This window comes from Apaloderma vittatum, unplaced genomic scaffold, assembly GCF_000703405.1.
Source record: "Apaloderma vittatum isolate BGI_N311 unplaced genomic scaffold, ASM70340v1 scaffold12709, whole genome shotgun sequence".
Lineage (NCBI taxonomy): Eukaryota > Metazoa > Chordata > Aves > Trogoniformes > Trogonidae > Apaloderma > Apaloderma vittatum.
In genome coordinates, this window is record NW_009733574.1 from 8,247 (window position 1) to 22,914 (window position 14,668).

The 14,668-nt window shown below is 38.1% G+C and overlaps 1 protein-coding gene across 1 annotated transcript in view; it reads left to right on the forward strand.

Moving 5' to 3' along the window:
- Positions 1-4,825: 4,825 nt before the first annotated feature.
- Positions 4,826-14,668, forward strand: part of GRAMD3 (GRAM domain containing 3) — a 12,099-nt gene continuing 2,256 nt past the window's right edge. The window contains exons 1-8 of the mRNA XM_009875952.1: positions 4,826-4,944; positions 6,705-6,792; positions 7,097-7,163; positions 8,123-8,226; positions 12,157-12,252; positions 12,794-12,865; positions 12,986-13,066; positions 13,421-13,532. Coding sequence (XP_009874254.1) covers positions 4,904-4,944; positions 6,705-6,792; positions 7,097-7,163; positions 8,123-8,226; positions 12,157-12,252; positions 12,794-12,865; positions 12,986-13,066; positions 13,421-13,532 — 661 coding nt within the window. The 5' untranslated portion in view covers positions 4,826-4,903. The remainder of the gene's footprint in view (positions 4,945-6,704; positions 6,793-7,096; positions 7,164-8,122; positions 8,227-12,156; positions 12,253-12,793; positions 12,866-12,985; positions 13,067-13,420; positions 13,533-14,668) is intronic.

Below are 14,668 nucleotides of genomic sequence, written 5' to 3' on the forward strand. Positions count from 1 at the left end.
GGGAAAGGAAGGTTGAGATGATTGCTCCTTCAAGGCATAATAGGGCTAGTAAAGTCTGTCCTGAGGAGGAGGCCTCTGGACTGCAGTGTGCTTAGCAGGGGGTATTCTTTCAAGTATTAGCACATTTCGTCTTACCCTCTTGCAGTCATCTTTGCTTGAAGCGTGTTACTGATATGTCTTGTGGATGCTGCCTAGATAGATCCCTTCATCCTGTTCATTTCCTCTGCTTTTAAGCCTGCCAAAATCTGTCATCCTGATTTAGGATCCCGAAATATTTTGAGCTTCTCCCTTTGGCTTTTGGTTTTTGAAAAAATAACCAGTTCCTTTATCTGAGTAGACTCATGTCTGGGAGTATGAATAGCTTAAGTAACACTATCTCTTAGTATTTGGGCCTACTTTTCACACTGTGATTCCTTTATCAAATGCTTTTGGTCTGCTAACAGCTACCCAGTAAATCCAACAGAACCAAAAGATAATGTTGTCATATTTGTGTTGGATATTTCCACACACATTATACCAAGCATGATTGTGGACATTGGGAGAGAAATTAAACTGTGCCATTTGCAATAATACAGCAGTCTAACTGATTTTGCAGATTTAATTATTTATTTGTATGAAAGAGAAAAAGCAGGATAACAGGGCTTCTAAGGTAACACGATGATCCGGTATCTGTGCTTCATCCACAGAGGGAATAATGGTTTGGCTATAGTTCTGCAAATACTTGAAATTTTAGCCTATATCTCTGGTTATTCAAGATGCCTTTTTCCTCCTCCGTAACTGATCTGCAGTTTGTGGGCCGGGGAACTGAATTGTCACAACTTCTTGTGGCTTATGAACTTTTGGTACCTGTTATCATGAGGACTAAGTACTGAGCATGTCCTTTGGGGAATATGTGAGGAAGGTTTGTGTAAAGGTTTGTGTAGTTGTGAAGATTTAAAGACGGTAAGCACTGTACAGTTCTGGAGTTTTCTGATATCCCTTGGGTGTGCCTGGGAAGTGTTTGTGGCTACAGGACTATATTGGGGTTGTTGAAGGCAATGGTAGTTCTTTCAGACTCACTGTCTAAACTGAGGCTTATTAGCACATTTTTCTTACATTATTTCTTTTCAGTCCTTCTTAATTGAACTAATTTTGAAGGCAACAGGGAAGGAGTTTATATTTTACATAAATGTCTTTAATTTTTACTGTCTTTAAACATGACACATTTTCATAGAAATTCTGATTTTCAGTTCTGGAGAAGATTAACACCAAACCAGTTTTTATGTTCAGAAAACTTTCTACAGTACACGGAACTTGACACACCTGTCTGTCTGAAAGCTTTTTTGTTTCACAGAAATTATTCAAATCAGAAGAGATAAAGTACCTCTGACTTTTAAAATACAGTGATGAATAATGTACTTCTGACCACTTCATTAGAATGAAACTCGGTCCACTGCCTTGGTTAATGTATTTTATAGCACTTTGCCTTTTCTGTGATTTAATCTTATATTACTCAATTTGATGTATATTTAAAAATGGAAAAGAAACATAAATTGTAAAAAGTTTAGAGTGCTTCAACTAATATTTATTTTGACTTGCTTAGATAAAACATATGATCCCATAGTAAGCCCAAGACTTCATAGAATCACAGAATGGCACAGGCTGGAAGGGACCTTAGAGATCCTCTAGTCCAACCTCCCTGTTATGGCCAGGGACGCCACCTCTCGACTAGACCTAGCAACACATTGGGACCGAGCGAGAATCGAACCTACGACCTCAGTGTTGGTCCTTGTTGTCAGCACCACGCTCAAACCACTGAGCTAACCGGCCCCCACTGGCTATGGCAACCTTTCTTTACTTGGAAACTAGAGACAACTTTTTTCTTTTTTTCTTTTAGCTGTTATTTCAAGTAGACTTGGTAGTAGTACCAATACACAATATATATTCAACTTGAAAAATGTTTATTTTCATAACCATAAAGTCCTGATGTCACAAAGCTAACATACTTTGCCCTGATATTTGCAAATAACAGTTTCCTTACGTGCAATTATTGCTAATAGTTATAGTATCACTTTGTTTATTACGTGCACTTGATATGTGGATTGCTGACCTTTGTGCCATTTTTACTAAACATTGATGAATACTGACTCACACATGAAAATGTAAGGAGTGCTTCAATTTGTGACTGGTTCAATGATATTGTTCTGGTTTTAAGGCACACCTGCAATCTTTCCTTCTCCAGCATGTCAGTTAAGATCCTTCTGATACTTCCAAGACACGTGCTGGGAACTTAGGTGCTGTGTGGAGCAACGATTGCCAGAAATTTAAGGACAAATCATTGTGTAATTTTCCATTATGTGAAAGGAGCATATGGGAGGTGGCGTGAAGGATAGATTTAGCAAAACTGCATCAGCTAGTGAGTATACCCAATTGCTGCTGTCAGAGGCATATGTTACACGGGCAAGTCTACTGACACCTGAGGTGTTTTGGGGGAAAATCTTGCTGTATTTCCGTACATTCTCCCAGTTCTCAGCTGCAAAAAAGATGGTCCTGGAGAGGTGACCAGACTGGCATGAGAGACCTCAGCATTTCCCCACACAACAGTCAGCAGGATTAGGGTGTGGAGATGCCCCAGCTCTCTGCCATCTGAAAGCAGCTGGAGGGAATGGGTTCAGACAAAGGAGGTTCAGGAATAGTAGTGGTTAATAGGGAAGACAGACATGACAGAACAGATTTGTAGGCTTAACTGCAAAGCAGGGATTAATTTATGGGTGAGGGAAAAGGGTATAGGAGTGGTAAGTAAAGTGTTTAAGAGCAGCAAAATATGTAACGATGCTGTCAGGTGTAAGTGAACACTAAAACTTCTGTTATAGACATTTTTAAAATGAATTTGTATTATGGCTGCTTTGATTAGTCGATAGCATGGCTGTGTAAGAATAGCAGGCTGCCCCTCTCCAAGGCAATGATGGATGCTAGTTAGGTTCCAGGCTCAAGCAACTGCATCTTAAAAATACTGCTGTGTCATGTAGTCCTGTTCACTTGGGAGTTTCCATGCTGTGCTTCTCATTTGAAATGCAGATGTGATTAAACCTGACAATTTTGCCTCGCCTTGTTCCTCATCCCACTCATGTCTGGCTTCCTTTGAAGCCCAAGAACTTGGAGAACAGTAAAATAACAGATAGCAAGACTGATTAAGACATTCACAGGATTTGCACACATTTGGAATACAAGCTCGTCTGTGCTTGAAGGAAGGACCTTGAATTGGCAGTTCCCTCTACTTGAAATCTCACAAGAGGATAAAACTGCTTATTTGGGTGTGTTTTTTGAAAAAAAAAAAAAAAAAATTCGCTTCTGCTTGGATCTCTTGAATTGCCCTTTAATTCTAGTTTATGTTGGCTGAAAATCTAGTGCCTTGTGGTCGGGCAAGGATAATCCAAAAGTGAAGCAATGGGGAAGCAACTGTTTTTTTCCCTTACTGACTTTATTAGCGCTGTATCCCTTTCAAGTATATGCAAGGTATGACTTAGGAGGTGTCAGTTCAGTGCCCCTGTGGTGGGATGTGCTAAGGTTGAGGAAGGATTAGATAGGGGAATAGTTGCTGTCTATAATCAGAAGATCGTGTGAAAAGTCAAAGCACGAGTAGGGGAAAACTTGATGTGACTTTTGTCCTGTAACATAAGCTTTGGTTTAGCTGCAAGGTAGGATACCACCTCATTAGATCTCAATTAAGATGTTGTGAGGTGTGTCTTCTGATCTTATTTGTCAAAGTGTAATCAAAGCAATGAGTCTTTTTATGCCCTTCCTCAAATGAGAAACATTAAATTAGTCTAGAAACTTCTGCCAGCAAAACTTCTGTCTTGTAAAGACGCTGTCACATGATGGCAGTGGCTGCATTGTTGACAAAAAGTTTCAGAAATTAAACATAATGGAAATCTTCTGTAAATGGGAAAATTCAGGCCAGCCATTCATGGGCAACGTAGTTTAGCTTTCTTAATTTAATGCTAAGAGCATCCTGTAGTCTTTCTGAGGCTTTAATCTTCTGAAAGAAGGTGTGTGTATTCGTCATGTCTTTTAAAGTACTATCATTCTTCAGAACCTGCTATCAGTGACACCTTCTTCTCTCTAAATTTTCAGAGTTAACATTTTATTAGAAAATTTTAAAAAGGGAAGCCAGGGAAAGATTCTGATGGCTCATCCCTTAGCCATCAGATTCTAGTGCCTGAAAGTGTTCCTGAAGCAGTGTCATATCCTGTGGAAAGGCAATTCATTATGTTGGCAGTGCTGCTTTTGTAAAATAAAACCAGTGTTTTTAATACTTTGAGAGGACCCTTTGTTGTGTAAATCCATCAGGAGGACTCTCACAGAGAGGTAGATTAGAGGCAAAATAGAGCCCAGCTTCCTCTCGCAGCATTGAGCCACAGATAATCCTGTAAGCACTAGGTGCTGTCATGCAGGATGTTTTTCTCCCAACTTGCCAGTCAAATTTCCATTAGTCATCGAGTCTGAGTACTGAATATGGAATGCATTTTTCTTAAACAAGACAATATCTTTGGAAGGGAAGCTAGAGCTACAAGTTTTACGAGCACTGAAATATCCATGGCAGTATTTCAGTTTTCCTCTCCTCAGTGCTGAAATTCCAGTACTGGAGCTCAGAATGCTCTTCAGAATGCTGTCCAGTAAGTAGCTGAAGACTTTTCAGGACTTTAGTATAGAAGTTATGTCATAATTCTGTTCTCTAATATGTGCTGTATTGTCAACATGCTGTGATGGCGTTTGACATTGGTATGAATCCTGCAATACAAATTTCTGTCTCTCTCTTTTTATTTTTTTTTCTCTCTGCAGTTCAGATGGAGAAGTTGGTACAGATGAAAAAAGAAGGGCAGGAAAATCACCTACTGTGTTGCTGCAGACTCCTACCACTGAAATGGAGTATTTTGATGACCGGAGAAAAGTTGATGTTGCTAGGTAATGTCAGAAATGCTGTCAGTTTTCTTCTGGTCCAATAATCAGAATGGTTGCAAACTATTTGAGAAGCTACACTGAGCAGCAAGACTTATCAGCCTTGCTAGTTGTGGGTTAGCTTGCACAGTATGCAGGTAAACAGTAATCAGAGCCATCTTCCAGTTCTTGCTCTGTTACCCACTACAAGAAGTAATAAAATCTCATTTGGAGGGCTTGAATACGTATTTTGGATCCCTTTCACTTCATCAGCTGAGCAGCCAGCGAACAAGTCAGTAGTCGACCTGACACTATGCTTTTGATCACAAGGCAGATGTTTAAAAAACATCATTTCATTTCCTGAAGCATCTTTGAGGAGAAGCTATTGGAAGAAATATATGATTATGGGGGGGTTTGTGTTTGTTTTTTTTACGCTCCAAACTCTCCATCCAGTCTTACCTCTCACATACAATGTAATTGACTGTGTGCTGGTGAGGGATTGACATAAGTGTTTTTTGTAAAGATCACTGTTCAGTTTGACCTGTACTTTACATAGGCTTACAGATACATGTAAATCTGTATTTTAGAGTTTTCTGCTGTAAGGGAACTACTTGAGATATGCAGCCAGTCCACCCTGCTATCTAAATCAGTCATGTTGTACAACTCCTTTCTTAAATCCAGCTATATCTACATTACATCTGAGTGTTCTCTTCTTCTCAGCTTACAGTTTCTACTGGAAATCCTGAACCTCTCAAGTTTAGGAAAGTAAAGATTTACTGTGTAGGATGAAGTGCGGTAATGGAAACTTTTGTAGCACCTTTACTTCCCCATATAATCTTGAGTTTATGTTCTTCCAGTCATTCCATGTAGGTGTCCTGTGTGGTGTTTTTCCTTCTGCTCCTCAGTGTGCATCTGAAGGCCTCTAAAGAAGAGCTACCTTATTTTTATAGTCTGTAGATAGGCTTTTGTTGTGTGCTAAATAGCTCTCAAGGATAATATTCTTCTCTTCCTGACTTATGAAATGCTAGTATCTGACTTCTGTTACTGTTTTTCTGAACAGTCCATGCTATTAATTTCTTCTGTGTAAAACAAACAAAACTTAGTTTCCCAGGCATCCACAGAGACATTCCACTGTACTTGTTCTGCTCTACAGTTGTTGGGTTTTTGGTTGGTTTTCTGTTCCAATATGGATGGCTGGAGCTGTACAGGTACAGCTTCCTATACAGCTGGCATTCACAATTCCTTTTCATCTCCTCTAGGACTACTGGCGGTCTTAATGATTTCATTACACTACGCAGTCCATAGCCATCCTCTGACTTGTGCACCTACATTTCTTCTCTGTTTCACTTTCTGGTTAACAATGTCCAATTCACATTTTGTAGTACAATTTCATAGCTTTCAGTGCACTGCCTTTCACTCTCAGCTACTAAATTTGATCTTTATCTTGTCTTAGTGACATGTTTAGTATTTCACATGTTGCCAAAACAAATAAACATGGAACTAAACACTGTGATAATTCAGTAAGTTGTAAAAATGTATTGTATGTTTTTTACTTCCTTATAACTAGTGATTTATAATATTCCTTCTAAATGAAAACATGACTTCTGTGAGGGCTGGCATGGTTTAAGAAAAAGATACACTCCTCCTTATTTCTGCATATTTCTTGATGAATCAGGTAATAGGTATTAAAGGATTAATATGTTTCATGGAAGAGTACTTCCTGTTGATAACTTACCAAGACTAATGAATTGAGGCCAAGCTTAAGTGGGGCCTTTTTTAATCTTCAGGACAAAGAGCAGCACAGATAGTCCACTCCTGGCAATGGATCTTAAGAGTGACTCCAAGATTGAACGGAAAAAACGTGCCTCAAATCAGGTAGGGTTTAGACTCGTTTGTTTATATGTGGTAAGAGTAAATACGTAATACCATGAGAGCCTCCTTAGCAATATTATAGTTCATGGTTGTATAAGGACATAGGTTCTTTTTTCATGAGTGTGTGAGAGTCTGGGTAAAGCAGGATATAGACTTGGTAGCCACATAGCAAAAATGAGGGTGTTTTTGTAAAACAAGTGGGGAAAAAGAGAAGGTATTGGGAGGGCAGGAGGTGGAATGGGTCAGTTGATTGTAAGACCATCTAATAAGGTGTATGTCTCTGGGTGTGGGGCTTTTTGTTTTTTAGCTGAAGGCAAATGCACACTTTCATAAGCTGTTTCTAGATGTTCCCATTGATGAGCCACTGAAACAAAGTAAGTATTAATTCCCTTGTCATTGCTGGCTGTGGATCTAAGGTAATGTTACCTGCCAACTGTGGTGATGTACAAGGACTACTCAAATTGTAAAAACATTAAATTCCAACTGCCTAGAGTTACAACGTCTTTTTGTCTGCATGCAGTGGTTTTTGGTTGGTTGGTTTTTTTTTGCTGTAATCTTGCAAAACTTGAGTCTTCAGGTGTTGGGCATCTTCAGGAATTGTAGCCCACTTTGCACTTCTTAGCAGAGTATTCTAGTGCAGTATTTTTGGTGCTTGAGACAGTACTGATCAAGTGACTAGCTTGAGTTCTTGCTGTTGGTGTTATTTTAAAGTTGAAGAACACTGTGCGATAATGATTTAGAATGTTTAAAGATCCTACTCTTCTCTCCAGTAGTTAGAACAAGTGAATTCTACATAGATATGTAGAACAAATGTTTCTTGAGAGGAATACAATGAAAGCAGTTCATGAGCAAGAAATGACTTGCTCAGTGGCTGGAAGTAAAAGCGGTATTACTTTATGTGTGATGTGCCTCTACTGATCATCTAGTCTAGACAACTGCTATAGAGCTAAAAGTTTAAAGCTGAAACCTTTCATTAAGCTCTTTATGTAATATGGTTACCTGTAAGTTCATCAAAAAGTTTGTAGGAAACTAGGTGGTACTCTCTCAGAAAGGATTCTTGGCTTCTGGGAGCCAGTTGCATGTTATGCGGCTGGCTCCCAGAAGGTCTTTGTCCTTCAAATATTTTGAATCTGAGCTTAGACCTCTGAAATCTTCTGAGCTTGTCCATATTAGTTAAAATTATTGAGTATTTCAAGGTTTGCCAATGTTTATTAAAAGATATGAAACTAAACATGTTTCAGCTTTGAAAAAAAGAGCAAAAGAAAAGCTAAACTGGTAACAGTTGACTTGCGTTGTGGCTGCCTTGAAATGATAGAGCTTCTATTTGTTTCAGGCTTTACCTGTGCTCTGCAGAAAGAAATTCTGTACCAAGGGAAGTTATTCCTTTCTGAAAACTGGATTTGCTTCCATTCCAAGGTTTTTGGTAAAGACACTAAGGTTAGTAAAATCTTTATGTACAGAATACTAATGCTATTCCTTACCAATTTTTTCATCATCACATTATTATGCAAGGCTAGAATACTATTAATACTTCTAAGTATTATTGAATACAATTACTGTTTAGAACTGAATGTCCAAAAGTCACTCTACAACTGGAGCACAATTATTAAAGATTGAGTGATCTTGCATGTAGCAGTGAGGGCTTTGCCAAGCACATGTAGCACAAACTTTATAAAAATGTCTCTCTTTGGGTAAGTATCCAGAAGAGGAGGGGGATGAGGATGAAGGAAGGCTGAAAACTATAAAGACTACAAGACTGTAGTTGAGGAACTGGAGAGAAGGATCAAGCATATTAAGACAATTGAGGAAGAACTAAAATTGGCTTCTCAGTTCAGTTGCAAAGGTCTTTGAGAGAGTCTCCTAGCGGTCCTGCATAAAAAGAGTACAGGGAAAGAAAAAACAGTTTGCTAGGTGTTTACTTGTGAGCCTAATATGAAGAGCAGAAATGAGGACATGAACAGTCTGGAAGACCCTAATGTGCAAGAGCATCGTTTACCATCTTTCCTGGTGCAGATATGACGCACTTAAGGCTTGGGCCTGTGGTTAGTGATATGCACACAGATTGAAGAAAACAAACCAAAAACACCACACTTTCAAAAAAGATTTGTGTTGTGATTCTGTTCATTTGGAGCTGTTGGAGAGGTTTACTTTGTTTACATAAATTCTGCTTTGGTTTTGAGCTTTATTGGCAAACAGTTTGATTTACTATAAGAATTTCTTCCACTTCTGTCTCAAATACTTCCTTGAAAAAGGTTCCTGGTTATATCCAGATGTTTTGTCAGTGAATTGCGTGCTGAAACCAGTTTAGGAGTTGACAATATCGCTTTCCTCTGCTGTAAACCGTTCTGATGGAACACCACCTATCTTTGAAAGAGCTTTTAAGAAGGTGTCGTAGGTTTAAAGAATGCTAAAATTATTAACCATATGTTGTTTATAGTGACCTTATGGGTTATTTGATTTTACTGCTTGGCCCAAGAAACTGAGTTGTTGATTTCCAGTTAACAGATTCAGTAAGTTAATGCAGATAGTGTATGTTGATGAAAGCCTTGTGACACAAAAGAGGAAATGAGAATTAATAAATTGTTGGATACTGTCATTCATAATTAGTAACAGCTGTTTTAAGAATTAATTTCTTTATAATTGAAGCTGCTGTACTAGCAGTCTCCTGTTCAATACAAACAAATGTGATTACTTCAAACTGGGAGGCAGCTTTCTAAATTCCAACTAAGCTAAACATATACAATAATCTAGTAGAACTCTACCTAATAGATTAGGAAAACGTCAAAAAAAAGTTTCAGAATTATAATGATACAGTACTAGGAAATTATCTTTGTCAGCAGTGGTTTAAGTGCAGTGGTAGATACATATTTATATGTACCATGAAAAGGGAAAATGTATTAAAAGGTAGAGTAGAGTAGACAGCATTTTTAAATGTGACTATTATGATATTCCATATTATCCTGGATCATTGCTTTCAGAAAATACGGTGAGGAAAACTAAGAGTGAAGAAGATAGGCCTGATCATTTACTTCCAGCTGTCTTCCTCTGTCTTCCTGCAACACACACTTAAAGCTTTGTTCAGTCACATACAGCAAGCACCAGGTTTTAGGACTACCATTAAAAAAGCAGGAAAAACATGAGTGTAATGAAAAGTAATGTAATGGAAGGGGGAGGGGGAAATCAGTCTTGATGGGAAAAGGAACATTCTTAGCAGTCACATACACTGACAAAGTTTCTAAGACACAAAACCTTCATTGCTTAACACTTGTAAAAGAATTCAAGCTTAGTGAGAAAGTGTATTGTGAGAAACAGCGGGTCTGCATCTACATGTTCTAATAAATTGTTTCAACATGAATTCTTCTACCTGCAGAATTTTTTTTTTATTGAGAGCTTTGATGGAGGAAAAAGCCATGCAAGTCAGGCTTAAATCTGCTGTGTAAACACTGTACATGTTCAAAAATAAAAGATCTCTTCTGCAGGCTTCAGTAGGCTTTGAAAGACATCACTGTCTTTCCAGGTAGTTCTGGTTTGGCTGTACGTACTGGACTTGAGTCTTCCCTAGGGCTAAGGATTATTTTATGCATTTTTGCTTTCCTAGTTGCCTGCAGGTAAACTTTTGTTCCTGAAATAATTATTAATCCAGATAAAAGTAGAGTACTTTGCAGTGATTTTACCATTTTGATTTACTACTGGGGTAACAGTACAGTAAGCAAGGACTTAATCCCACTTAAGTACGCTTTAGTCTTGATTACAGTAGTGTTGCCCATCAAAACAGCATGCAGTAGAATGCCGTTAACAACTCTGACTTAAAGTTCTTGGAGATGAACTGAAGCAATTAGAAAACTTCTAAGCTGCTTTTCTTTGTCATTGTTATTAGCATGAGTTCTGCTGAGAAAATATTCTGGTTTTGTTTTGTTGGTTTATTTTATTTGTTTAAGTTATGCAGATTCTATTCAATCTACCTGCAGATTTTTTTTTTCATGTCAAACACACGTCATAGCTGCTCTCTTCCCCTACTCTCAGAAATAGCTGTTATAAAAAATGTTGCAAGGACTTTATGGAACAATACAATGTTCATCTGAAGATGGAAGGGTATAGTGAAGGATCTGTTTAATTACCTATTTAAAAAAGACATGACTTCATAAACTCTGTACAAATAAAGTTAACATGTTTAGAAATCAATAGAACAAATGATGATGAGATTTACAGGTGTTTAGACCCAGGCCTGGGATTAACAATAATTAAAATTATATGTTTTGTCTTTGTATTTTATTTTTTTTCTGCTATCACACTTTTAAAACAAAACTAATTACTAAGTAAAGAGCAAGTCTCTAGCCCTTAGTAATGTAGCAGATACAATTTTTTTATCTGGAACAATTCTTCATTTCATGACTTTGTATTGCCGTTCTGAACAAAAGTTAACAAGATTTTATGAAGCTGTGCATAGAGTAGTTTCTTTCTCCTTCTGCACTGACATGTGTTTTTAATTCAGTGCTGTGATCACTTGTTGAACATTCTTTGGACACTTTTAATCTTGCTTCCAGTTTTCTCAGGTAGTTGTGGTAATATGCCAAAGGAATTTTTAACAGCAGCTATACCTCAGTCTTGTGTATCCAAGACTATTATATTTGCCTAAGTTGCTAAACTCTAGGCCTTTCAGATGAAAGTCAAACCAGGTATTTGGTAATTTGTAATGCAAGATTTACAAGAAGAGCCTGTACAGTACATCTGAAGTTAAATACTCTGAAACTTAGCAGGCATTAGGCTAATGGGTTAGGCATTAGGCTAATAAACACAAAGCAGGAGGGAAAATTGAGAGCTTTTCAATGTAAATGTAGACAGTCTGGATGGCATACACAGGAATCACTTTAAGTCAGTCAGTGGGTGTGTGGCTATTGGATCTTTCAACATCACTGAAGGATGAGCTGTTTACTCAGCTGCTAATTTCAGACAGAAGGATCTGCAAGTGGGGAGAAGACTTTAATGTTCATTCTTCAGCAAGCCTCTCATCTATTGTGTTCTGAAGTGTTTCTAAACAAAGAAGCCTAGGTTTAAGGCTGATTTTTCTACAGTGAACTAAGCCTGTAGTCTCAAAAGAGCCAGAATGCATCAGGAAAGGAAAATACAAACAAAAGATTTAAATGACATGTGATAAAAGGAGAAGTAAAAACAGTTAAGAAATTGTAAGCATCTGGAACCGTACCTCTTCCATATGTAATATTAATGATCAGGGACATGGGGGAGAAATCTTTAAATTAATGGCATTGAAGATCTGGTTTATCACGGTTGGTAGGCTGGCTCCTTGTGAAAGAGCATGAAGATTTTTATGCATGTATTGGGACTAACACTACATTGATCTTGTTTCAGATTAGTATACCTGTGCTCTCGGTGACACTGTTGAAGAAAACTAAAACTGCCCTTCTTGTGCCAAATGCTCTGATCATAGCAACAGTCACAGATAGGGTAAGTACTGGTAGAGAGTGAAGCTTTTGCACTCTTCGTGCTTCCTTTTTCATTTTTTTCTACTTTTATTTTTTTCCTCCCTACTTATTGGCAGTAATATGATAACTGCATCAATCAGTAGAGAATGTGATTATCCTCAGAGCAGCTTTAGTACGAACTTATTTTCATTGCACAAATATTTTGTGGATGCAGGAGACCATACAAAAATTGAGCTGTGTTCATGGTAGTGGTTGTTGATTTTTGGTTTTTTTCAAGAGGTAGGTAAAACAGAGTATGCAAAGTCCATTTAAAAAAAAAAAAAAGAACAAATGTGAGTTGTGCTCAGGTTCAGAATGCAGCACGGCATGAGGATTTTTATGTGTCTGTTCTGTGTTCCTTGTGGTTTACCTCAGGTAAACCTCAGTGAAGGTTTTTCCTGCTATACAAAAGCTCTTGAAAATGGTTACCTGACAAGCAAAACCAGCTGTCAGTTTTATTTACATAAAAGGAAGCTTGTACTATTTGTGTTTTCTCCAACAGTTTTGGAACTTTTGTTTTTCAGTACATGTTTGTCTCCTTACTCTCCAGAGATACCACATACAAGCTATTAAAATCTATCTGTAGACATCTTGAGGTAAGTACTAACGGGAGTGAAGATGTTGTGTAGCTTTGTGTTCATTATTACTGCTTTTTGCTTTTAAATACTAAGTCATTTCTAACTGTGTTCCTTGATAACACTGCTGATTTCTTTTAGGATATAAGCATAGGCAACAGTCCAAATCCCTCTTCTGCAGAAAGCAGCTTCAGAGCTGATCGTCCCTCAACTCTGCCCTTGGTAAATGTCATGAATGTTTCGGGTTTTTTTTGGCATGGTACTTTTTGTTGAAAGTGCTACTTATAATGGCTGAATGAAAGAAACTGGAGGAAATCATGACATCTGTACTTTTCATTTTGTCTATCTTAACAGTCTTTTATTGCACACAGACTTAATCACTTAAATGAAGGCAGGAGATGAGGCTTGAATTGTGGTGGTCGTACAGGACTTATTTTGCTAACTTGATTGTCAACATATTCATATCAGAGATTGTTCTTGGTTAAACACTTTTAAGTCTGTCATTGCTGGAAAGAGAGGAAATAAGGTTTGTATTTAGAACAGGGCTGAGCTTTCTTGTGATTTTCTCCCCATCAGGATTTCAATGAAGACTATTCTGATCTGGATGGAATAGTGCAGCAGCGGAGACAAGAAATGGAAGAGTCTAGCAGCACAGGCTCACAGACCCCAGAGCTGGAATGCTTCCAAGGTGAGTGGGGTTGTGGGGCCCCAAGAAAATGACAATGCTCTCTGTTTTGCTTCTGTGATCCTCTGCTGATATGGAATCTACGTTCTCCACAGTTCTGGAGAATTACATGGTTTTTAAGGTCTTGCTCGAAGCCACATAGCTGCATTTTGTTATTGTATCTCTTTGCAATCTAGACTCGGGCAGTGACTTGGTCAGCAGTGGATCTGACTTGTCACTACTGTCTCATGTTCCTTATCCATGTACTGTCTGCTCCCAAAATCCCCCATCAGTTATGCTAGCAGAGATACGGTGTAGGGGACTGATGTGCTTTAACCCCAGCTGGCAACTAAGCACCAGACAGCTGCTCCTACACCCACAGTGGGATAGGAAGGAGAATTGGAAAAAAACCTGAAACTTGTGAACCGAGATGAGAACAGTTTAATGACAACAATAATGATGATGATGAAGAAAATTAATGTAGCAAAAAGAGAGGTAAATAAAACCCAAGAAAAGACAAGTGGTGCACAATACAATTGGTCACTGCCTGCTGACCAATGTCCAGCCAGTCCTTGAGCAGCGATCAGCCCCTCCCAGCCAACTTCCCCCAGTTTATACACTAAATGTGACATTCAGTGGTACAGAATATCTCTTTAGATAGTTTGGGTCAGCTGTCCTGGCCACGCTCCCTCCCAGCTTCTTGTGCATCTGCTTTCTAGTTGAACATCAGAAACTGAAAAGTTCTTAGCTTAAGATTGGGAGTACTTAGCAAAAACTGAAACATCTGTGTGCTATCAACAGTATTCTCACACTAAATCCAAACCATATCATGGTACCAAATACTGGGAAGAAAATTTTCTCAGCTGAAACCAAGAGAGAGATGTTCTTCCTTCTGAAAAAAAAGAAAAACAAACACAACCCCTTATTCTAAAGTAGGTCAAATCATAGTTTAGCTTCCTATCTATACAAATAACTTTCTGTACTATGGTGTCATTTTGGTCATCAAAAAGTTATTTTTTGACATGTATTTTTGTGGTTTGTTTTTCAAACCCTCATTCTTTGCAGTTAGTAAGACACTTGAAGATACTGTCCAAAATTGTTCTTTCTTAACACTGCTCTTTGTACTCTCATATGCCTCAAATTCTTCACCTAATTAGCAG